General features: G+C 47.6%; 1 protein-coding gene across 3 annotated transcripts; it reads left to right on the forward strand.

Annotated features, from left to right (window-relative positions):
- The first annotated feature begins 203 nt into the window (after positions 1-203).
- On the forward strand, positions 204-23,770 carry tnxbb (tenascin XBb). 3 transcript variants are annotated; one of them, XM_029514862.1, is made up of 19 exons: positions 204-251; positions 2,929-3,149; positions 3,280-3,337; positions 3,434-3,652; positions 5,642-6,916; positions 8,593-8,708; positions 13,820-13,973; positions 14,467-14,736; positions 20,192-20,314; positions 20,402-20,545; positions 20,658-20,777; positions 20,930-21,079; positions 21,149-21,285; positions 21,441-21,570; positions 21,649-21,800; positions 21,888-21,984; positions 22,179-22,334; positions 22,410-22,573; positions 22,751-23,770. In XM_029514862.1, the coding sequence occupies exons 2-19, from the start codon at positions 3,027-3,029 to the stop codon at positions 22,847-22,849; spliced, it is 3,687 nt and encodes a 1,228-aa protein (XP_029370722.1). In that variant the 5' UTR covers positions 204-251; positions 2,929-3,026; the 3' UTR covers positions 22,850-23,770. The 3 variants fall into 3 exon arrangements, with proteins under 3 accessions (XP_029370722.1, XP_029370723.1, XP_029370721.1); XM_029514863.1 differs by lacking the exons at positions 21,888-21,984; positions 22,179-22,334; positions 22,410-22,573; positions 22,751-23,770 and having other exon boundaries at positions 21,653-21,791; XM_029514861.1 differs by lacking the exons at positions 20,192-20,314; positions 20,402-20,545; positions 20,658-20,777; ... (6 more) ...; positions 22,410-22,573; positions 22,751-23,770 and adding an exon at positions 15,468-18,390.
- Positions 23,771-24,126: the final 356 nt, after the last annotated feature.

The following is a 24,126-nucleotide window of genomic DNA, read 5'->3' on the forward strand; positions in this document are numbered from 1 at the left end:
ACCGCCCAGCACCGCCCAGCAGGGACCTGTAAAGCTCATAGAATGACATCAGAGAGAAAGATGGGAGGAGGAGGAGGAGGAGGAGAGAGAAACAGACAGAGAGAGAGGGAGGAAAATTCTTCAAGTATGAGAAAATTTTACTGCTCTCCTCCCTCTTCTCTCCTTTTTCTGTCCGTCCATTCGTCCTCCCTCTGCCTGTTGGTCGGTCAGCGGCAGCTTCAGAGACAGACACTCGTCCTCGCTGTGAGCAGGTAGGACCATTTCCTCCAAGTCCTCATCGGTGCACCCTTCGTGGATTTCACTCTGTGTTGTGTGAACATGCAGTGTAAATTATTATTATTACGTGTAAATTATTCAGAGCTGCAAAAAAATGACACCAAATTTCTGATTTTCTTTCCAAAATATTTTACCTCAAATGTTTCTGAAATTAATCAGTCATCACTATAATTATACAAACTGCTTTTATTATTATATTTAGTTTCTTTTCTCTGAAAAAAAAAGCAAAAAATTTGTGCATTGTGTTCTTTTGGAAGTTAAATTGTGTACTTTGACACTTTTTGTCTTTGCTTGCTGAAAATGTAACATCAGATTTTTGATATGAAAAGTTCACATTTGTATTTTATGTTAATTAAAAACCAACATTCAGATCTCAAAGTTTCCCCCCAAAATTAAATATTCTCCTGTTCTGTTCTGGTCCGTCCTGTTCTGTTCTGGTCCGTTCTGTTCTGTTCTGTCCTGGTCCGTTCTGGTCTGTTCTGGTCTGTCCTGTTCTGTCCTGGTCCGTTCTGGTCCGTTCTGTTCTGGTCTGTTCTGTTCTGTTCTGTTCTGTTCTGTTCTGTCCTGTTCTGTCCTGGTCTGTTCTGGTCTGTTCTGGTCTGTTCTGTTCTGTCCTGTTCTGTCCTGTTCTGTTCTGGTCTGTCCTGTTCTGTCCTGGTCCGTTCTGGTCCGTTCTGGTCCGTTCTGTTCTGGTCTGTTCTGTTCTGTCCTGTTCTGTCCTGTTCTGTTCTGGTCTGTCCTGTTCTGTCCTGGTCCGTTCTGGTCCGTTCTGTTCTGGTCTGTTCTGTTCTGTTCTGGTCTGTTCTGGTCTGTTCTGTTCTGTCCTGTTCTGTCCTGTTCTGTTCTGGTCTGTCCTGTTCTGTCCTGGTCCGTTCTGGTCCGTTCTGTTCTGGTCTGTTCTGTTCTGTCCTGGTCCGTTCTGGTCCGTTCTGTTCTGGTCTGTTCTGTTCTGTTCTGTCCTGTTCTGTCCTGTTCTGTTCTGGTCTGTCCTGTTCTGTCCTGGTCCGTTCTGGTCCGCCTGTTCTGTTCTGGTCTGTCCCGGTCGGTGGTGTCTCCAGCTGTTGACCAGGTTCTGCTGCAGCTGTTTGATAAACGCCCTCAGGTGTTTGACCACAGGTGTGTTGAATTGTGGGTAATGCAGGCGTTGACCTGTTACCAAAATGTTTTTGGAAACAAATTTTAACCAGCTCAGTTGGTGGAGGTAATTATTGGCTCCAGATGTGTGCTGATCTCATCAGATCTGTTTCTGGGTGTATTTTATGAACTACAGCGGAGGGAAAGTTAAAGTCTTCTTATAAACCCGATGTTACTGATCCTGCAGGTCTGTGACAGCCGTCTCCATGGAGACGGGGACGCTGCTGCCGCCAGAAATATGATGGAATTAACCAGGAAGTGTCCGAGAGAAGTTTCTTATGCTTCATTTAGAGAAGGAAACTCTGCGGCTGTTTGTGTCGGGGGGGGCTCAGCTCTGGACTGCTGGAGTCCTTTCATTAATGTGTGCCGCTGCCTGTTTTCACTTCCATAGAAAAGATTGAAGCTAAATAAAGAGAAATAAAGAGGTGAACAGAACGCTTCATTCAGCTGCTGTGGAGGAGTTTACTTTGGCTGCTGAGGCTCAGCGTGGAGGCTTTATGGGGCAAACTGGGTAGCTTCCTGTTGAGGGTCCAATCACAGCAGCTGCAGCAGGCAGGTATTTACGGCGCTGGACAGAGCGGGCACAGGAACCGGTGGAGGTCTAGACTGACGGAAATGAAACCGCAGATGTTGACCCCTCTTTGTGTCGGGTCAAGTTAAACTAGCAGCAGCGGAACGGGAGGTGTGAACACATCAGGTGAGGCCTCAGGTGAGACTCAGAGCAGAGAGTTCAGTGTAACAGACAGCAGGGAGTGAGAAATCCTGCAAGGTCTGATGTTGGGTCCAGGTGGGCGGAGCTCTTCAATCCGTCTAAACAGACTTTTGTTATTTTCAAGGAGATAAAAAAGAGAAACTGAAGTAACTTCAGTGAATACCAACAAAGTAGTTTCTAGTTAAAACAATAACAGCATAAGATGTTCAGGAAACATCCTTTTATCACTTCCACATAAACGATGTGTTGACTTTCTGAAGGTCAGTGATGTTAAACATTTCCAGCCTCTCACTCATCCCGTCCCGAGTGAGAAAGTTTTCCCTCCACATTTCCAGCACACACAGTAGCTGAGTCCAGCCCTCAATGAGCAAACCACCCGTCTCCCCAGAGAACTCGTTAATTGTGTGTCCTCGTCCCCGATCTGGCCTGACGTCATCCAGTCAAGGTGGATTTTAAAGGTCCATTCATTCCAAAGCTCGAAACAGTCCTCTTCTCTGATTGGAAGCTTAGTGGTGGATTCGTGGACAGATGTAGTGTATAAGGAATTTTTTACCTAAAACATGAAGATTTATGTCATGAAATGTGTCCAAAATCTGCCAAATTGGCCAAAATAGCCAGTGAAAGTATATCCAGCAGTCCGAAGGCTCTTTGGTCTGACCCTGAGGCAGAGTTCCTGTTTCCATCCTGGTTTATACAGCTCATAAACAGCTAATGGCCTCAATTCTGCCAATTATGGCCAAAGTGGAGCTGACGTAAAATTGAAGCTGGGTTGAAATGTGTAAATTAGTCTGTTTCCGGAGTGACAGGAAAGGCCCAGAGGAACCGCCAGCGGAGGAAGAGACCCGAGTCCTGCTGAAAACCAGAGACCATCGGCCCAAACTGTTTTCCTGGTGTGACCCCGGCGATGATCCCCCTCCTCCTGATCCTCCTCTTGGCCCGCCTGGCCCTCCTGACCCCATCGACCTCCCAGGAGCTGGAGGTCAGAGGTCACAGGACGCAGAGGGACACCAAGCAGGACTCCATCAAGGTGAGCGAGCAACGAAACAGAAAACAGCTACACTGATGAACACATCATGTCTGACTCCTGCAGGGAGACCAAACAAAAAGAACAAACTTGAGAAGATGAAGCTCGATGTTTCCCGCTGTCTTTGCTGCAGGTGGTGATTTCTGAGGGCTGCGTCGGCCATGATGGTTCCTCTGACAGCAGCCAGGGAGGTAAGGACATTCGGACTGATCTTCATCCTTTTAAATGAATGAATGAAAATGAATCCAAACCATTTCAGCGTCATCATCCTCATCTGTCTCTCTCAGGGAAGGAAATCGAACTGGCTCCCGGTTCTCCTTTGGTCCTGACCCACAAGATCAAGCTGGTCCCGTCAGGTTTGGGACCGGGATCCGGGTCCTGTGACTGCGAGGCGGACTTGGCTGCCCTCCGGGAGCGTGTGGAGCGTCTGGAGAGGGAGGTGTCGGCTCTCAGGGAGAAATGTGGAGGAGCCGAGGGAGGATGCTGCAGCTCCAAGGAGAGCAAAGGTAAGGCTAAGGTCGGCTCATCTCTGTTGTCACGGTTACAGCAAAAACACAAAACAGACGACCAATGAGCTTCTGACAAATGAAAAATCATTTGACCAAAGATAAAAGTGAAATATGTTGGTTTGGGTTAGGGAAACATCAGGACAGACGAGCCAAACGACCAATCACAGATCAGCTGTCCAACAGCAGCTGGTGGAGATCAAACATGGAGCTAAAAGAACACAACACTGGACAGAGGCTGAAGTCGCTAATGTTGTTGTACAACATAAATCTGACTTTCGCTCACTGAAGATGATTTGTTTTACCAACAAGTACACAAATCTCTAAAATGTCAAATCAGGTCCGGAGGACTTTCAGGGTTCTCTGCTTTCTTGTCATGTCAGTCTTCAGTAAAAATATTAGCACACAAAAAGAAAACGGTTCATTTAAAAAAATGTCTTAATGTGACCAACATTATCCCTGTGAGACATGATTGGAATCAGATCGACCTTCATCACCATGACAACAAACAAACAGAGCGCTAACACGATGATCAGAGGGATCACAGTCTAGACTGTCGTGTTACCACATCTGGACTTTCATCTCTGTATTTTTCTGCCCACCATGTGTTTGGAGCAACATGTAGAGGGAACTGGATTGGTTTTTATTGTCGGCTGAAAAGTCCCCTCCTTAGGTTCTGTTTGGTCCGAGATGATGATGTCAGTGCTTGTCAGTGCACAGTGATGATGTCACTGTGGTGTCAATCGCACCGACTGTTAGCAGGCCCCCGAGGTGCCTGTTGATGTAGCCTGTGACATCATGAGGAGGAGGGACGGAGCGCTCAACAGGTGACCGTCTCACAAAGAACGCTCTCTGAAACCTTCCTGCTTCTACAAGCCCCTCCCAGGAAGTGACCACCTAACCCCGCCCCCTGCTTCCCTCCAAATGAATAAATGGTCAGGACTTCCCCCTCCGGCCCAGCCAACAGACGGCACATTTATTTCTCTGGATAGAAGCTGAGATGGATCAACAAACAGAAAACCAGCAAAAAATGAACAACACAACGAAAGAACAAACACACATCACTTCACAACTCAGTGAAGCTGACGTGATTTACTTTTAACATATTTATCAATGAAGAAAGACAGAATGAAAAAGACCTTAAAGACAATAATATATAATACATAATAAACAACACTGAAATGAACACATTTTCATGTATAAAATATTTCAGAGAGCTTTTGGTGTTTCTGTTTCTGCATCACAACAACTCGAATTTTAAATGTGTGTCCTCAGCTCTCTGCCCAGTGTGATCTCAGACTCCATCTCCTCCACCCTGCTGCTAGCAACACACACCCGTCACTGTTGTTGATGTTCTCCAGCTGGAGCTGATGAGCTCGAAACTCATTATCTGCTGACCATCAGGGGCGACTCCTCTGGTTGAAGTCTATGGGAAAATGTCCCTCCTCCTCCCTGATCAGTTTATGGTCTCAGTCTGAAATACAACATGATGTTCATTTTTTTAAATGAGGCTCCATTCAGAGGGAAATAAAAAATACAGAACCGACGACACGTTTGTCGGCGCCACCTGAAGTCTCCCTTAAACTGGGACACCGCTGCGGTCCGTCCTTCTTAACTCGTGTTTATTTCCCCCAAATGCTAAAGTCAACATTTACAACCACAGAGAAATAAAATATCCAGTTTAAAAATGAATCATCTGAACCTTCCCAACAGGCCGGGCCCATCTGGGACCAGGCAGCTCTGTTCACCGACTGGAAAGAATCAGAAACAGCTGAAAGCTCAACTTATGTTTAAAAAAAGTACCACACGCATAAAAACCTGATCAAATCTCATTATTTTTATCTTCCAGAGAGACACTTACAGTGCAGCAGTTGGTTTCTTTCTTCATTTGGTTCAATGTGTCCTGATGTGTCCTGAAAACTGACGCCTTCTTGTCTCTGCGGACATCCTGACCCCCCTGACTCTCTGCCCCCCCCCCCTGTCTTCCAGGTGCAGGTTGTTCCATCAAACCGAACATCGACGAGTGTCCCAACGAGTGCAGTGATCAGGGCCGTTGTGTGGACGGTAAGTGTGTCTGTTTCCCAGGATTCAGCGGGCCGGACTGCAGTGACTCCAACTGTCCCGGAAACTGCAACAACAGGGGGCGCTGCGTTAACGGACAGTGTGTGTGCGATCCCGGATTCAGCGGCCCGGACTGCTCCGAGAAGCCGTGCCCAGGAAACTGCAACAACAGGGGGCGCTGCGTCAACGGTCAGTGCGTCTGTAATCCTGGATTCACCGGACCAGACTGCTCCAAAAAGGCCTGTCCTGACAACTGCAACAACAGGGGGCGCTGCGTCAACGGGAAATGTGTCTGCGACAGTGGCTACACCGGAGCCAACTGCGCAGAGATAGCTTGTCCTGGAAACTGCAACAACAGGGGGCGCTGCGTCAACGGTCAGTGCTTCTGTAATCCTGGATTCACCGGACCAGACTGCTCCAAAAAGGCCTGTCCTGACAACTGCAACAACAGGGGGCGCTGCGTCAACGGTCAGTGCTTCTGTAATCCTGGATTCACCGGACCAGACTGCTCCAAAAAGGCCTGTCCTGACAACTGCAACAACAGGGGGCGCTGCGTCAACGGTCAGTGCGTCTGCGATGACGGCTTCGGCGGCCCAGACTGTTCTGAGAAAGTGTGTCCGAATGACTGCAGTGACCTCGGGAGGTGCATCGACGGTCGCTGCGTTTGTGACAGCGGCTTTACCGGTGACGACTGCTCCGAAGAAGCCTGCCCAGGAAACTGCAACAACAGGGGGCGCTGCGTCAACGGTCAGTGCGTCTGTAATCCTGGATTCACCGGACCAGACTGCTCCAAAAAGGCCTGTCCTGACAACTGCAACAACAGGGGGCGCTGCGTCAACGGGAAATGTGTCTGCGACAGTGGCTACACCGGAGCCAACTGCGCAGAGATAGCTTGTCCTGGAAACTGCAACAACAGGGGGCGCTGCGTCAACGGTCAGTGCGTCTGCGATGACGGCTTCACGGGAGCCGACTGCTCCGAAAAATCCTGCCCCAACAACTGCAGCAACAAAGGGAAGTGCGTGAACGGGAAGTGTGTCTGCAACGCTGGCTTCGCCGCGCCGGACTGCGCCGCCAAATCCTGCCCCAACAACTGCAGCAACAAAGGGCGGTGCATCAAGGGGCGGTGCCTGTGCCGGCGTGGGTTCACCGGGCCGGACTGCAGCCAATGTGAGGACGGGATGACCGGGCCCAACTGTGATACAGGTGAGCACCTTCTCCTCACTGAGATCAGAAACATACGCACTGATTGGCTGTGACATCACCCAGCGGAGCCAATAGGAGCGCCCGATGTAGAGACGTGACTCTGTGAAGCCGATCTCTCACTCATCGTTTCCTCCTGGCCTCCGACTGAAAGGTTTTAGTTTTTACATGTTGAATCTCGCTGCTGGTGGACTTCCTTTTTGCTCCGTCACTGCAGACTGAAGGGAAAATAATCACACTTCCTCTGCAGCGTCTTTGTTTGCAGCTGCCTCTTCATCCGACATCATGTTGTGGTTTCGTCTGTTTTCCCCGTGTGTGTTGGTGATTTATGTGCATGTTTGGTGTGTGAGTGTGAGTTTGCGTTTCCCAGATGTGTCTCTCTGGTTCGGAGGAGACGGTTTGATGCGCTGCTGTAAACTTGTTTGTTGAACGTCCGTTCTTTTCTGACTTTTTTGCCGAAATATTATTATATTTTCTCAGAATTGAAACTTTCCACTCCCTCTGTCCATTCCTGAGGACTCGCTCATTCGGCTCTCTTCTGTTTTCTCCTTGCCGTTGTCGCTGTTGTTGCCAGGCTACAGTTTCAATCACAGAAGGATCTTGACCTGATGCCCATAAAACTGCTCTGGGCTGAGGACACACACCTGAAGTGACCTGTGACCGGAGTCGACGGACAGATGTCCCAAAATCTGAAGTTCTTTCCTTCAGAGGAGAGAAAAGTTCCAGAAGAAACGGCACCGCATTAAAAAAGCAACAAGCTAAACGAAGATGGCGAGCGTTCTTAACTCACAGATCTGTTAAAGCTGCTGTGATGATGTCATTCCGTCTCCTGCTGCCCCAAAAATTTATGTTTCTAAATGCTTGTTAGTATTTCTGGATCCTCCCCCATTCAGACCAATTTCCTGTTTCCTTCTCTGTCCCCTTTGCCTTTCCTGGGGAGAAGGGACGCCAGGCTGTCCGTCAGCGTCGCACTCGGCTGTGAATTTCTCAGCTCTAATTTTATGAGAAACTGTCACAGTAAAATAAATCTGTCAATTATTATTGAGTGCACCTTCAGCTCTTCCAGGCTGACGGCCTCGTCTTGGCAGAGCTCAGCGAACCTCAGTTTATGGGATATATAATAAAGTATAATGTCATATATGGAACATGACCGGTCTGAATCAGAAGCTCCAGGATTGAAGGATGTTAGGCGGTTTTTTAAATGTGAATAAACGCTGACAATCTGACCAATCCTCCAGCCTGATTCAGAGTCTGCCTCTCTCTGTCCTTCAGGTGTTTATAAAAAGATATTGAGACGTAAGATGAAGCTCCTCCAGGTCACATGACACAACTGAGAATGATGGACAGCGGAACAGACCAGCAGCTGGCGTCGGTTGGTCTTTAGCAAAGACTCACTGATGTACGAGAACCGTCACGAGCTGCTCCGTCTCATCTGCTGTTCAGACGGTTTAGTCATTCGGACTCCAGATCCAGGTTCTTGATTTGGGAGCCTCAGGGACCTGGAGCTGGACCAGACACCCCCAAAAAAAGAGAAAAGAGAAAAGTTTTGAAATATGAGTTTACTTCCATCAGCAGCTGGTGGAGACCAAAAACAGCTGGAGGAGGTCTACAGAAGTGGACCTGGACTCTGGGTCTGAAAGTGATGTCTAATCCAGATCTCTGTCTCTGTCTCGGTCCAGCCATGTCGGGGGTCTCCCAGCTGAGGACTCAGGACATCACAGAGACGTCCGTCACTCTGGTCTGGACTCCGCCTCCTGTGCAGTACGAGAGTTACCTCATCACCTTCAGAAGCCAGGTAAGACATGTAGATCTGGAGTCCACCCTGGTCCTGGATCAGGTCTGTTTAGTTTGTGGACTCTGCTCCACTTCCTGAACCGGAGCAGAGATGGCCTCATCCGATCAGGTCTATAAAGGACAGGAAGTGCATGAATGTGCTCACATGTCACACGGTGAGACTCTCCTTTGAGACCGGTGGGCAGAAAATAGACAAACACAAATGCGTCTGAAAATAATTCAGGCTGCACATGTTTTTGCCAAGAGTCAGTGTCCAGGTCTGGCCCGCCCCGGGTTCAGGACTCTGAGAGCCGCTCAGGAGGTCAGAACCTCCGCCTGATCACGCTGAGAGGACGGATGCCAGAGACTGTGGCTGAAATTGGCTCAAGCTCCTCTGCGAGGTTTAAAAAAGGGCCAATGTGGCTTCCAGCAAGACGTCAAACAGCTGCCGCTTTCCAAGACAATCAGATACATGACACTCTGACCTTTGACCTCCACACAGACAGCGGCTGTCAGACTAAAACTCGGCGCCGCAGGCTGCCATGTTGAGAAGACATCACTGAGTGTCCTTTCCATGGCAACAAGAGATTCCTACAAACCCAAAAAGTTCAGCGGCTGCAGAAATTTCCTTTAAAAAAAGAGAGTGATTTAGAGCAGCAGATGGTCTCCAGTAAACCAACTCAGGATTGTTTCAGGCCAGAAAAATGATCATTCAGAAAAGGCTCTGAAAGGGTTAATGTGTTATCGAACTTTCACTCCTCTAATCTGTCCAAGTTTAATGGGGTGTTTTCAGCTCTTTATTTGTTTCCCTGCTGACTGTGAAAGTCTCGTTAGGGCCTGATATGTTTTCGCAGTCCTGATCCAGAAGCCAGACCGGCCTTAAAACAAACATCACGGCCGTTTGCTCCGTTTTGGTTCTGTGGAAAACCTCGGCACGACAGGTTAAGCAGAAACTGGCTGTAGAAAAAAAACGTTAAAGGCCCAGAGGAGATCTCAGAACGCTGTAAAGACTAAATTACAGCAGCAGTTTATGGTGTTACAGTTCACCGACTCTGGCCGCTGCTTTAAACGCTGCCTGCGTGTTTCCATGACTGAAGCAGCAGCTCACAAATATCATTTGTGAGACATTAAAAGAAAAGTCAAGAGATAAATGACAGATCAGTGCAAGTTTGTTTCATGTTGGCTCATATTTAAATACAGTCTGTGTCCCATAATAACATCTCAGGTTTAGGTTGACTGTTCTCAGAGAAAATCTACATTTTCAACACAAAAAATGACAAGTTAAGATGAGTCTTCCAAAGATTAAATCATTTCTGTGACCAATCCAAATAAAATAGCTTGTAAAAGAAGCCCGCAAAGATTATTGAAAATTTTTCTCATGACAGATAATAACTCAAACAGGATCCTGAACGTTGGGAGGGCGAAGATCTGCAGTCCAAAAAGATTCTCACCAGGTTTCATTTCCATGACAAACGGACTAAAAATCTGAAATTCAGTTCACACTAATCCCTCTGGAGTCGCAGCGTGGCAACTACGGATGCTGCTCTGCCGCGGTAAATAATACCCGCTTCTTTTTCTGGCAAAGTCGGGACAAAAATGCCAAATCTAATCTCGTCTGGCTGAATGTTCCTACCCTTACATCATCCCGAGTGTGTTTCTGTCTTCACTACGTTATCAAAACCTAAAGACTTTATAACTCAGCAGCTCCAGCGGCTCTCCTCTGCTCTGTTGAAGAGATTTCCTGGTTTAAGAAAACACAGTGATGATGATGATAATAATAATAATAATAAAAGGAGCCGGCAGGCTGAAAGTGGACCTCTGTGAAATCCAAAATAAAAGAGTGGAGAAGTTGAAATAAAAACTGAATGAAAAAAATTGGCATTCAAAGGTAAAAAACAAAAAACATTTTTTGGTCAAAGCTGAAGAATCCACCTTTTAAATGTGGCCAATCAGAAGACAGAGCTTCATAATATGTTCAGATCAGTTAACCAGCTAAAGTATGGCTGCAGTAAGAACCAAAAACAGGACGAATATTAAGATAAAAAGGTGTCAGCTGAAGGTGGAACAGTTGGAGCGAATCAACAACAAACACCACACAGAGACACATCTTACAACATGTTGACCCACAAAATATTTATCCAAAGTGCTGATGAAAGGAACCGCTTCTTTTCCTTTTCTGCTCTCTTTGAATTGTAAAATCCTAAATCAGATTTTTAGTGATGCTGTCTGTGCTGGCGGCGTTAGCGACAAGCTAACTGTGCGGGACAAACAACAGAAGCTGTCAAAGGTAATGTTGAAGTCAGTAACGAAAGGCCCTCTTCGACCGGACAGCACATCTGAGGGTGTCGTTTCCTCCGGTCACTTTTCCTGTCGCCATCACAACAACCGCAAGGTGTCGCCTGGCAACAGAACTGGATGATGATGATCATGTCATAATGGCCTGTTGGCTCGTTCCATGGACAGTCTGAACAAAATAAAGTCACTGTTGTGGGGGCTTGGACAGGATGATCCAGGGTGTCGGTCACCGCTCAGTTTATACCTCCGTGACCTCACAGCCCTGAAATTTACTGAGCACATTCACTGTGAAGGCCGAGCTGATGACGGTTCTGAGCCCAGCAGAACATCTGCTCATTAAAAACCTCCAGGAGGCCACCAGGATCAGACCCATCCCATCATGAAAAAGCCCTGTTGTGGTCTTGACCCAGTTTCAGTGAGTTTGCTCTGATCCAGACTTGTTTAGGATTTGACCTGATTTGACCTCAGCCTCATTCTCTCATTGAATTTGGACCACACCGTTCTGGACCGTACTGGACTAGACCCAGTTTTGGGTCCAGGACTTCAGTGAAAAGCAAAAGAGAGACCTCACTGCTTTAGATTATTGCACACACACACACACAGTCAACATGTTTTCCCACACTTTCTGTGACAGTGAACACCTCACCAGTGACATCATCTGGCTGTAAAAACTCAAAAATGAGCAACAACAGGAAATATCCACAACAGAACAATGATGATGATGATGATGAAGGCTCAGAGAAGCAGAGAGTCCTGCAGAGGGAATAAGATGAAGTGATGAGAAGATGTGATGGAAACAAGGAGAGTCATCGTCATCTCTGTGAACCCAGAGAGGAGAGGAGGTGGAGGAGACGAGGGTGGAGGAGACGAGGTGGAGGAGACGAGGTGGAGCAGACGAGGGTGGAGGAGACGAGATGGAGGAGACAAGGTGGAGCAGACGAGGTGGAGGAGACGAGGGTGGAGGAGAGGAGGTGGAGCAGACGAGGTGGAGGAGAGGAGGTGGAGGAGACGAGGTGGAACAGACGAGGGTGGAGGAGACGAGGTGGAGGAGAGGAAAGGAGTGAATGAATCGGATTAGAAACAGAACAAAAAGATCAATAAACAAACACAAAGTTGTTGATGTTTGAAGATGAATCAGCTGATGTTTAGCTGTGTGTGTGTGTGTGAGGAGCGCTCGGAGATTGAGGGGAAGGGATGCAGATGTGGGATGCTTGTTGCCACGGAGATGTGTAAACACTGTCAAAAACATGGCAGCTGCCAGAGCTGAGGTCACTGCCGGCTCACAGCTGTGACAGAGAGAGAGGGAGAGAGGGCGAGGGAGGGGGAGACGTTTCCCTCCTTCTGCAGATACACAACAAACTGTCACAACAACAACAACAACAACCAGCTGAGGAAGGAAACTAACCGGATTCTGAATTTGGGATTTAAAACCTGTTCAAGTAGTTTGATGAAGCTGTTTACATCGAACATCATAATAACATTTACTGTTTCCTGTCAACATCATTGTGTTTGTTTGTGCTGGTTTTTATGATTTCAAAGTTCCTCTGAGGTTTCCTGCTGCTTTAATTTCCAGTTTTATGCTCCATCTTTCTCTGAATGGGACCGTTCTGTAGCGATGAGGTCACTGATTGGTCCGTCAGATGTTCAGCATGAAGACCAGAGGAACAGAAGCAGGTCCGACCTCTGAGCTCACCACAAGGTCTCCTGGTAAAAACAGAGCTTCAACAGTTTTACCTCACCAGTTTGGTAGAAACACGACCAGCTGACATGATTTATCGATCATGTGGAAGCAGCTTCCTGGTCCACTTCCTCTGGACCTGGATGGACCTTTCCGTTTTTTTCTGCAGGTTGGGAAATGTGCGACCTTTGAACACGTCTCATTAATCTGCCTCTGCCCTCATTCACACACCAAAGCTTCAGTCCAGTCCAGGAGAACTTCTGTGTGTTAACATGACTGCTAAACGGTTCTGACACATTGGACCCTGATTTCCCTTTGTGACGCCTGCCGTCAGTCTCCCACCTGATTCAGTCACGTGGTAGCCAGGCTGCCGACCTCAATTTTCAGAGCCAGGTTCCGGATTTATAGACAGTCTGCGGTTCTGTCCTCTGCGAGATCCAGAAAAAATGGAGCAGATTTCAGGCGTCCAGGTGGGCGGGGCCTGGACTGAGGCCTTTGACATGAGGATCTGAACTTCATATTTCAGAACTCGCCTGTTTACTGATGTCCATCCGTCTCTGTATTGGACTGAAATGTCCAGGATGACCAGCTGAGCCGGGACATCAGTGGGTCAGATGAGTCAACCATCAGCGCTACCAGCAGGCGTTCCCTGAATAAAGGCAGTTAAGTCAGAACTAAATTACAGTTTTATTCTGGAAGTGAATCATCAGAACCGAAATAGAGCAGAAAATTTTCAGTTTGACTGAATCACATGTTGATGCGTTCAGCGCTTCGATAAAGAAAACCTGTGTGTGTGTGTGAAGAACCCAAACCTCCTCCTGGTCCTCACAGAGCCTCGCCTTGTTTTAAAAAGCGTGAAAAATGTCATCCTCATTCATATTGAAACAGATGACGCACCGCTGCTGATCCTAGGTGACCTCTGAAAACTTTGTCACCAGGCAACCGACATCGTAACCAACATGGCAACCAGCTGTGGTCCATTGACTATAAAACACGGAGTCCATTCATTAAAAACTCAATTGAAACAACGTGCAGCGTGAACTGATTCTGCAGACTTAGCAACATGCACAACACACAGAGGACACGACGAACGGCGGCTCTCTGCAGGTCCGTCTGAGCATTTCACTGACGCCTCTTTGTTTTGTATCGTGACCCCACAGAAGGAGAGCGACCAGCAGATCACCTCCCAGGTTCAGGGCAGCCTGACCACCTTCACCCAAACGGGCTTGGCTGCCGGTCAGGAGTACAGCGTCACCATCACCGGAGAGGTCGACGGCAGGAAGGGCGCCGAGAGCTCCTCCGAGTTCATGACCCGTGAGACTTTTACTTTGTGATTATCAGTCCGGAGCAGGTGAGGCAGGTTCAGCACAAAATATCAACGCCACATCCATCACATACAGGACGGACAGTGGAACAGGCAGACAGTCGTGAATCAGATGTAAAACGTCGATGGCCCCAGAAGGAGACTCATGTTGGTAGATGTGAGCAGCTGAAATGGCCAAACTGGCAGCGACAGTTTAAACATTCTCCTTCCTGTCAACATGTTAATCTGAGCCGACAGTCAGCAGCAGGAAGGTGACAGTTAGTCTCTGTTTCCCTTCAGTCAGGCCCTCCAAACTCCTCATATTTAGTCCAGCACAAAAAATACACACAAAAAATGACACAATATTCCTGCTAAATTAACTAGAAAGACAAAACAACTACAAGAAGAGACAAAAAAGTGACACAAAAAACATCCAATTAAATGACGTAAAACAACAACAACAACAGCTGAACTAAGTTCTGTGTCTTTCTGTTCCACCGACAGTCATCTCCAGTCCCACCAACCTCAAAGTCGTCAAGACCACCTCGACGTCCGCCGTGGTCCAGTGGGAGAAGTCGCAGGGAGAGATCGACAGGTACCGTTTGACCATCACGCCCAGTGACGGATCAGGGACCAGTGAAGAGCTGAGCGTCCCAGCCAACCAGGACTCCGCCCACATTAAGCGGCTGGAGGCGGGGCGTTTGTATGACATCGTGCTCGTGGCGGAGAAGGGCAACAGTCAGAGTCAGCCAGCAAACACCCAGGCTGTTCCTGGTGAGTCGGACTGATCACGGCCTTTTGACGTGCTAATGACGTGCTTTGTGGGAAAACAAAGTAGAATCAGATGATGCTCAACTCACGCTTCATGTTTTAAGGTTTGCCTTTAAAGGCCAACATCAGTAAAGTCTAAGACGGTGTGAGCAGGTGAAGCGTAACTCTCCTGTGGAAGTTAATGGAACCAGAAATGGTTCATAAACTGAACGTGGTTATTAATCTGTTTCTCAACAGTCACTCAGGCCAACTGGAAGCTTTTAACCAGACTTCAGTTTTCTCTTTCAGGCTCAATGTGGAGACGGCAGCACTGATTTGTATGTTTCTTTCGTGCACAATCAACACAATCTGCTTTAAATCAGGATTCTTGAAAAGTGTCGTGATGGTCCCGTTGACTCTGAGTCACTTCCTGTGTCTCAGATATTTGTCATATCTAAAGTAGGTGTCGACGCGTCCGAGAAGCATCGAAGCAGATGAGACATTCACATCTGTCTTCAGTGCAAAAGAGGTTTTTTTTTTTATTTAAGCTGCAAATGCGTTAACAAGATGAAGTTCTTCCTCCAGTTATCAAACATCTCCAGATCCATGATCTGGTTTTGGTCCTGGAGGAGGCGTCAACCCGACCCAACATTTGACCTGACGAGTGTAAATGAATATTAAATATTCTTTTCATTCCTGCATTAATTACAGCAGCAAGACACAATAACACTGAATGTCAATGCTCACATCTGTAGGGAAGACATTACCCAAGGTCGCCAGGCGGGTCCCTCAACCCCCAGGACAAGTTGTCAGAGACTTGGACAAGGAATTGAGGCAATCGGCTGATGACTTTGACCAAAACAGGAAGAGGGAGGCTGATGCTGTGCGACCTCAGGAAAACTCTTCAGCCTCTGTGGTTACAAGAACTAAACCTCTGGTCAACAGGATGATGAAAATAAATGGCACCAAGCCCAAACTCGCTGAAAGGCCCTTTTTGTCCAGGAAGCCAAAACTTCCATCATCTTTCCGTTTCAACACAACCCGAGCTGTGCCAGGAGTAAGAAAGGTTGGCCATGGCCCACTGAAAAAGCCCCTCGTGGTGCAAAAGAAGAAAGAACCAATAATGCAGAAAAAACCTAAACCAGGTGTCCCCAAAATGGGAAACAGGACGACAGCACCGACTGTAAAACAAGCTCGCATTGAACTGAGCTCTGAGAGGAAGGAAGACAAAAATCCAGCTACAGCGTCTGGAACTGATCCTGACGCAAAAAGACAAAGTAGCTCAGAGGAACCGAAAGAGCAACCAGATGTTGGTCCAGGAAAGGACGCTGCTCCGCCATCTTCAGAGCCAACTGGGCCTTTTACAAGCCAGGAGACGAAATGTCTGAATAAAATCAAAGTGACGCACATCAGATTCCCACTGAAGGACAGAAGCAGCGGGTGTAGAGGGGAAGGGACGGTGCTGCTCGGAGACACGTCAGGTTCAGATCAACGTGAAACGCCTGCCGCTGCGACAGATCCGGACTCTCCAGAGGATCCTCTACACCAACTCCTGAGGGACACGTACGGACGGATGAACGTCTCAGTGTTCTCCGTTCACCTGTCCAGGATACCTGACCTTCCTGATGACGCCCAGTCAACAGCTACACCATCATCATCATCTTCATCCGCTTTGTCTCATTCGCCTTCACAAGCAGCAGCATCATCTTCATCGCCAGCAGATTCAGTTCCAGCATCAGCATCACTTTCAGCTTCTTCATCAGCATTGCCAGCTTTGTCACTAACACCACAAACATCCCCATCATCATCATCTTCACCACCATCATCATCATCATCACCACCCACACCATCATCATCATCATCATCATCATCACCACCCACACCATCATCATCATCATCATCATCACCACCCACACCATCATCATCATCATCATCATCACCACCCACACCATCATCATCATCATCATCATCACCAACCACACCATCATCATCATCATCATCATCATCTTCTTCACCCTCTTTGTCACATTCTCCTTCACAAGCAGCAGCACCATCTTCATCACTGACAGATTCACTTCAATCATCATCATCCTCATCGTCGTCTTCCACCTCAGATAGATCAGATTCAGATGGAAGTAATGAATTAGGAGGTGATGATGGCTCACCGGAAGAACGGCAGGAGTTTCCCTCAAGAGAAGGTGGAGCTCCTCTTTCCCGCCACACGCCTCCAAAACAGGGCTTCATTCGTCGGCGCCCAAACTTCGGTCCATTTCACAACAGAAACCGTCTAAATTTGAGAGTTCCTCAGCGTTCCTCACCTCGTCCTCTGAGCATTAACCCTGGAGGAGAACCGGACACCAGACAGTCTTCCACAGATAAATCATCTTCTTCTTCTGATTCAGATGAATCGCTTTCAGTTGAGGTTGATGCTCCAGCTGGCGGAGTGAGCGGAGACAAAGATGCAGAAAAAACTACTCCAGTATCCTCTGAGGAACAAAACCAGAAACAGAAACAGACAGAAAGAGGACGAGTCCCAGTCCGCCGTCCTCTTCTGAAAGGTGGATTTATCCGGCGCCCCTTTCTAAACAGAACTCGTCCAAATTCAAAGCTCTTGACTCATCCAGCTCAACTTTTAAATCCTAAAACTGAGACAGAGCAGAAATCTCCCAGTGAATACACAGCCAACACCTCTGACCCAGCTGAAGGTTCAGACCTGGTAGGTTCTGCTAAAGAGGACAACGAAGGTAGAGCCGGGATGAGAACATCCAATGAGGTGTATCAACGTCCTGGAGGAAGTGAATCGCCGGTTGGTTTCTTCCGTCGTACCCAACTCTACGGTGGGCCTTTCCAAAACAGGACACGTCCAAACCTGAGACAACCTCAGTATCCGCACAGAGGTCCCCTTCGCAAACCTTTCCCCGTCAAAAAGCTGAATGGAGCCGCTGCTGTCAGCACTGAAAGACAAAATAGCCGACTACAAAACAACAAAGCCCCGAAAATTCTTGAAACGGCTTCAGCAGAGCAGGACGTCCCCGGGCCGACACAAACAGGAGAACGAGGAACTGTACGGATAGATCCAAGTACCCATGTGGGGGGTCATGATGCTACTGCTGCTACTGGACCAGACAATAACCAATTAGGAAGTGAAGAAAATGGTCCATTGAAAATTACCAACTCTGAGGAAGAAGACACAAACACTCCAGATCTTGACTCTGAAATCCCTGAACAGCGACACAATGCTGATGAAACCACTGAGCACACAGATCGAGGTAAAGCAGTGAAACAAACGCACTCCGCTTCAAGAGCCTCAAGGCCAGCCACACTTCCAAGGAAACCACAGACACCAAGACCAACAACAGAACAACGTCGGACCCCGCAGAGACCAAAATTCAACGTGGGTCAAAAGAGAAAAATACCTTATTCTGCAAAAAAAAACCGATTCCAGACCGCCGATGGAATCAGACATTTCTTCTACTGCAGCTCTGAGGGAACCTCTGGACTCTGTGGGAGTTACAAACCGGACCTCAGATGGATTTAATCTCGTCTGGGAATCACCAGAAGGAAAGTACAAAAACTTTGTTGTAACTAGAAAACAAGTTCGGAAACAGGAAAGTCCAAAACTGAAGCAGCAGGAGAAGGATCAGGAAGGAAAACAAGACGACTCAGAGAAAGAGGACATCAATGAAGACAAGGAAAGGAAGCAACAAGCAGCCAAAGAAACGGAAACAAAAACCAGGAAGATCCAGGATGAGAACAGGATCACTGAAACAGTCGTTACACAACCTTCAAACATACAAAGCAGCACAACAGTTCAACCTGCAACAGAAAGCGACAAAACTTTGAAAGAAGTTCTTCCTGGTTCAGCTCGCTCCCTCCGCTTTGAGGATCTGCCTCCTCAGACCGAGTACACCGTGACGTTGCTGGGAAAGGGTCCCGGTCTTCTGTCCAGACTGCACAAGCTTGTCATCAGTACAGGTACAAGAGCGCAATGTTGTGATGTCCTTTCAGCCAGTCTCAGTGTACTCAGAGTCGTGTCTCATTAAAACAGATTATCGTTTATTGTTAACTAATCATCATTTTCACTGAGTGTGACTGGATATATTGGCTCACCCACTAAATGCCTCCTCCATTTTATTTTCAAGAGCTGAAGCGTCGCGCCGCTCTTGAAGACTGTAAACTTGAGTTTTACAGTTTCAGACTTTGTGTTTCTTCTTTGTGGTTTTGTGACGTATAATCTGTTGTGTTGTTTGTTTCCAGCAGATGTTGATGTTTGAGGTCCATTTAAGATTTTGTCTTTCATGTTCAAGCTCACTGCTCAGCTTCCATGAATATGTGAAGTATTCATGTTCATCTCACCTCCAAAAGATGGAATACACTCAGTGATTTGATGTCAACCTCCAGTAAAACTAAAATGCAGTTTTGATGTGATTTAGAGATGAAACTCTCAGGACTTTGGTCACTCCTGGGGGAGTTTGTCCAATCAAACCCAGTTTTCCAGGACTGCGCAGTGTTGACATCAAATGAGATGTTGAAAAAACAAAAATCAGTAACAACATAACAACACAACTCATTCACTGCTGCTCTGGTCTTCTCTCATTCAGGGTAAGCTAACAGCCAGCTTCACTGACACCTTCACCCCAGCCAGGGTAAGACCACAGCGGTCAGTCTTCACCTCCACCTCCAGGTCCAGGTCGCTTTTAGAAACCAACGGTAGATCCAAATTAAATCTGGATGGAGCTGCGTCCCGGTTCAGGGGCCACGTCCGCCTTTCAGGTCTCTTGCAGCCCAACATATCCCAAGATTCATTGCATGGCAGCAGTGAGGATTAGACTGGTGTGTTTGGCTTCTGGGCCAAACTGAACAGCCCTTTGTAGAGCAGACCCTTGGAAGGATGGAGACCCTGAATCAGGACACAGCTCACATGTCTCAGGACAACAGAATGAACGAAGCAGAATCAGTCCCAGTTACATTAAGATCTTAGAGGAATTCTCAGAGATTTGGCCTGTCTTTCAGTCTAATTTGTTTTTTCTTTCTCTGGTCTTCATGCTTTAAATGTGAATCTTCCATCTTTTCTGTGTTCAATTAATATCGGACTGTTTTTATTTTCATTCCTCTTTAATAACATGAAATGACTCCTTTCGGTTCAATGTCATTTATTCCTGCCACGCTCTTATTTTCAGGGTCGAGCGGCTAATAAATGTCCCCGTTGTCTCCTTCGCTGCTGTCCAGGATCCATCGTCACGCTGTGTGTCTGTATATAATTTGTATACTGTATATATGTTTGCACTGTACATATATACACGTGGAGCACTAATAATAAATGTGTGGATGAATAAATACAGTTACAGACTCTTCTCACTCTTCTCTCACTGTTACGTCATCAAACTCTCATTCCTCCTCCTAAATGTTTCCTTTCCTAGTTCATTTCCTTCCATTCCTTCCTGTTATTCACCTCCTGCCGTGTTTTCCTGCCACCCAGGCCCGGAGCCTCCGACCAACATCATCTTCAGCGAGGTGACGGAAAGCTCGATGACGGTTTCGTGGAGCAAACCGAAGAGGCTGGTCGATGGCTTCAAAGTCACCTACACTCACACCGAGGAAGGTGAGCACATGAATTCATGTTTTGAATGTTTGATGATGATGATGATGATGATGATGGTGGTGGTGGTGGTCTGACCCTCTGTGTTAGGGGAGCCGGTCTCGGTCCTACTTGACTCGGGGAAGTCCAACCTCAGCCTGACTCAGCTCTCACCTGGTTCTACGTATGAGGTCAGCGTCATCTCCGTCCTCGGCCTGGACGAGAGCGATCTGATCAAAGACACCGCCATGACACGTGAGGGCACGTTGTTTGTCTGAGGGTTGCTGTGGTGATGGCTCCTCTGACTTCAGACTGTCACTATGTCCTTTCTCTTTTTGGGTTATTTGTATCTTTGTTCCTCTCTCAGTGCCCGACGCGCCCACAGACCTCCGGGCATTGAACGTCACCGACACCAAGGCCTTGTTGCTCTGGCGTCCGGCGCTGGCGGCCGTCGATAAGTACGCCATTGTTTATGGCTCAGAAACAGGTGAGTGTTTCTGAGAGAAGAGTGTTCAGAAGCTGAGCGTTCATTCCAATGAATAGACCCATGTTGCTGCAGCACACCTGATTTACATCCAAAATTTCCTCTTTGAGTCAGTTAAATCGAACTCTGATCAGAGGCCGATCTTGTCCGTCCAGGTTCTCCGATCCGGATCGTGGTATCTGGAAACGCAGCAGAGAAGCAGCTGAGCGGCCTGGAAGGATCCACCACCTACACCGTCACTATCAGCAGCCTGCTGGGCGACCGAGAGAGTCCGCCCGCCACCGGCAGCTTCACCACCGCCAGAGGTCAGCACACACACACCTGACTCATGTATCAGAAAGTTGGTGAAAAGTCAAACACAAATGTCTGTCCAGACTCGGGGAGTGACGGACCCCAGGATCTCCTGGCCAGAGATGTGACCCCTCGCACTGCCCTGTTGTCATGGAAACTACCATCAAAGCCCGCCGACCGCTACAGGCTGACCTATCAGACGGAAGGTCAGGAAGTGAAGGTCAGACTGGATGAACACGACATTTCTTTTTGAGAAGCTGGAACCTTTTCAACCGTTTTAATTGGTCTCATTTATTTGTGGGTTTTTTCACTGAATCAGGAAATAAAGAAGATTTTTTTTAACCCTCTGAAGCTGAGATGGTTTCTCCTGAACAGGAAGTGATGGTGGACACCTCAGTGACGGCGTACAACCTGAGCAGACTTCATCCTGGATCGAAGTACACGGTGCAGCTCCAGGCGGAAGGACAAGGACAGCACTCCTCCGTCTCCACAGAGTTCACCACTGGTACAACGCCGTCTAATGAGTCACGTGGGTGTTGTGTTTATGAGTTAATGAAGGGTTAAACTCATCCCTCTTCCTCAGGCAGCCTGAGGTTCCCCTTCCCTGCTGACTGCTCTCAGGAGCTGCTGAACGGCATCACGACATCAGGAGAGGCTGAGGTTTTCCCTCAGGGCCCACACAGGAACCCACTGAAGGTTTACTGCGACATGGAGACGGACGGAGGAGGCTGGACGGTACGGGAACATCAGAGACGCCACAGCCTCAGACTACATCAAGACTTCCCAGAGTGCAACCTGCTCTGTCTTGTCTCCTGTCTGCAGGTCTTCCAGAGGAGGAAGGACGGCTCGGTGGACTTCTTCAGAGGCTGGAAGGACTACGTAGGAGGATTCGGAGACCTAAGTGGGGAGTTCTGGCTCGGTGAGAGATCGTTCAAAGTTTTAATATTGCTTTGTGAAGGATATTTTTCTTTGCTCCAGTTTTCTAAAATCCATTTTAACATGAAGTCGAGAATCATCACCAAACTGGAGTTCCTGAACACCGAGCAGGGAGGAAAAATAGCTAAGTTGGCGTTCAGTCAGAAATGTCAGTGAAGACAAACTGTTGGTCCTCAGGTCTGGACGGTCTCCACAACCTGACAGCAATGACCAGGATGAGCCTCCGTGTGGACCTGAGAGACGGGCCAGATTCAGTATACGCCAAGTACTCCACTTTTGAGGTAGCAAGGAGGAACTACAGGCTGACGGTGGGCGGGTACAGCGGCACCGCAGGTAATCACCTGGTCCCATTCAAACCTGCTCATCTCAACATTTTCCCCAGATCTCAGTGTCTCGTCTCCGCTCCAGGTGACTCTCTCAGCTACCACAGCAACCGGATCTTCTCCACCAAAGATCGGGACCCGGCGCTGTTCATCACCCGCTGCGCCATGTCGTACCGAGGAGGCTGGTGGTACAAAAACTGCCACGAGGCGAATCTCAACGGCCTCTACGGCATCGACGTCAAACACCAGGTAATGCCTGATGACATCACAGCTACAGTGACGCTAACATAGTTCTGTTACTTTGGTGATGATGATCCATCAGGGCCGTCTTCTCCAGGTTCAGGACAGCTGCTTGAGTTTAGTCAAAACACCAAATTTTCAGATATACCTGACATCTGCGCGTGTGTGTTTGTGTGTGTGTGTCAGGGTGTGATCTGGACCAGCTGGAAAGGAAAAGAGTACTCCATCCCGTTCACTGAGATGAAGATGAGACCAGTGTCCTTCCGTCCTCCAGCCAGAGGGTGAACCGGAGCAGCCGCAAACTATGAACTGTTAAACACATGCACGGACAGCACACGCACACACACACACAATATAACAGAGAGCCTCGCTCTTGGCTCAGAGGATATGACGTATTTTTTCATTTGTATAGAGGTCAGTTATCAGTATATTACTGTTGTTGTACAGTTTCCAGTCGTATCTTGTGCTCCTTAAAGTAGAGCTGCTTCAACGATATTTAAAGGGTCAGTTCACCCAAATTGTTGTATCTTCTTGTTCCACTTTGAAACATTTAAAACTTCCCACAGCCATCGATGCAGTTATTCTCTTTTAAATGGCTCATTCATCCAAATCAGGCCGACAGCGAACATCTGAAGGTGAGAAGATACGGCGGAGAGGAGTAACGCTGTGCCTTTACCACAACGACCCGTTTCAACCAACCTGACACAAACAAACATGGACTGCGCGGCAGTCGAGCCCTTTAAATGTGAGCTCAACACTTCACGTCGCTGGCTGATGAGTCCGTCAGTCCCAGAAAAAGTCTGGAACCAAAACTCTTCTGGTCTCAGTTCATCCTTCATGACGACCGAAGGAAGAATTCAGATCACTCATCTGTTTCCTGTTCATTCAGGAGGGTTGGGGCGTGGCCTCTTTTTGCCCAATCGCTGGGAGTTAGGGGGCGGAGTCAGGAGCATGTCAGGTGATTGTTCAGTCATTAGACAACTCACATTTGTTTGCTCCACTTCCCAGTTTCCATGACAACTGAAGGTGACGTGGGCAGTTCCACGTAAATAAATGACTGCATTCTCTGAAATAAACACAGTGTATCTGTGTGTCTAGTTACACAAACAGGGAAACACTGAATTATCATTAAACACATTTGTGTTGCTGGTTTGTGTGTCCAAAATGTCAAATTTTCAACAAGTAATAAAAAAGTTTTGTTTTTTCTGTTTGGCTTTTGTTTGTTTTTGTGAGATCTTCAACAGACAGACTTTTACCTGCTTTGTTTGAAAAAGTGTTTCCATTTTCTAATCAAATCCACCTGAGTGGGATCACGTGAATCTGGTTGCCAGCTCAGCAGCGCCCCCTGCTGTCTATCTGTCTGTCATCTTGTAATGAGATGATGACACCACATTAACTTTTTTTAAATAGAACTGCTTAAGTGAGCTTCAAATAAAAATACAGGGTTGAATTTTCACACACAAGAATTAAAAATAAAGTCTGATTCTGATAAGCTAAAAGAGTAAACTTAATTCTGCAGCTTCGAAAAAATAAATCCAGATCCTGATCTCCACCGTCTCCTG

This window comes from Echeneis naucrates, chromosome 11, assembly GCF_900963305.1.
Source record: "Echeneis naucrates chromosome 11, fEcheNa1.1, whole genome shotgun sequence".
NCBI lineage: Eukaryota > Metazoa > Chordata > Actinopteri > Carangiformes > Echeneidae > Echeneis > Echeneis naucrates.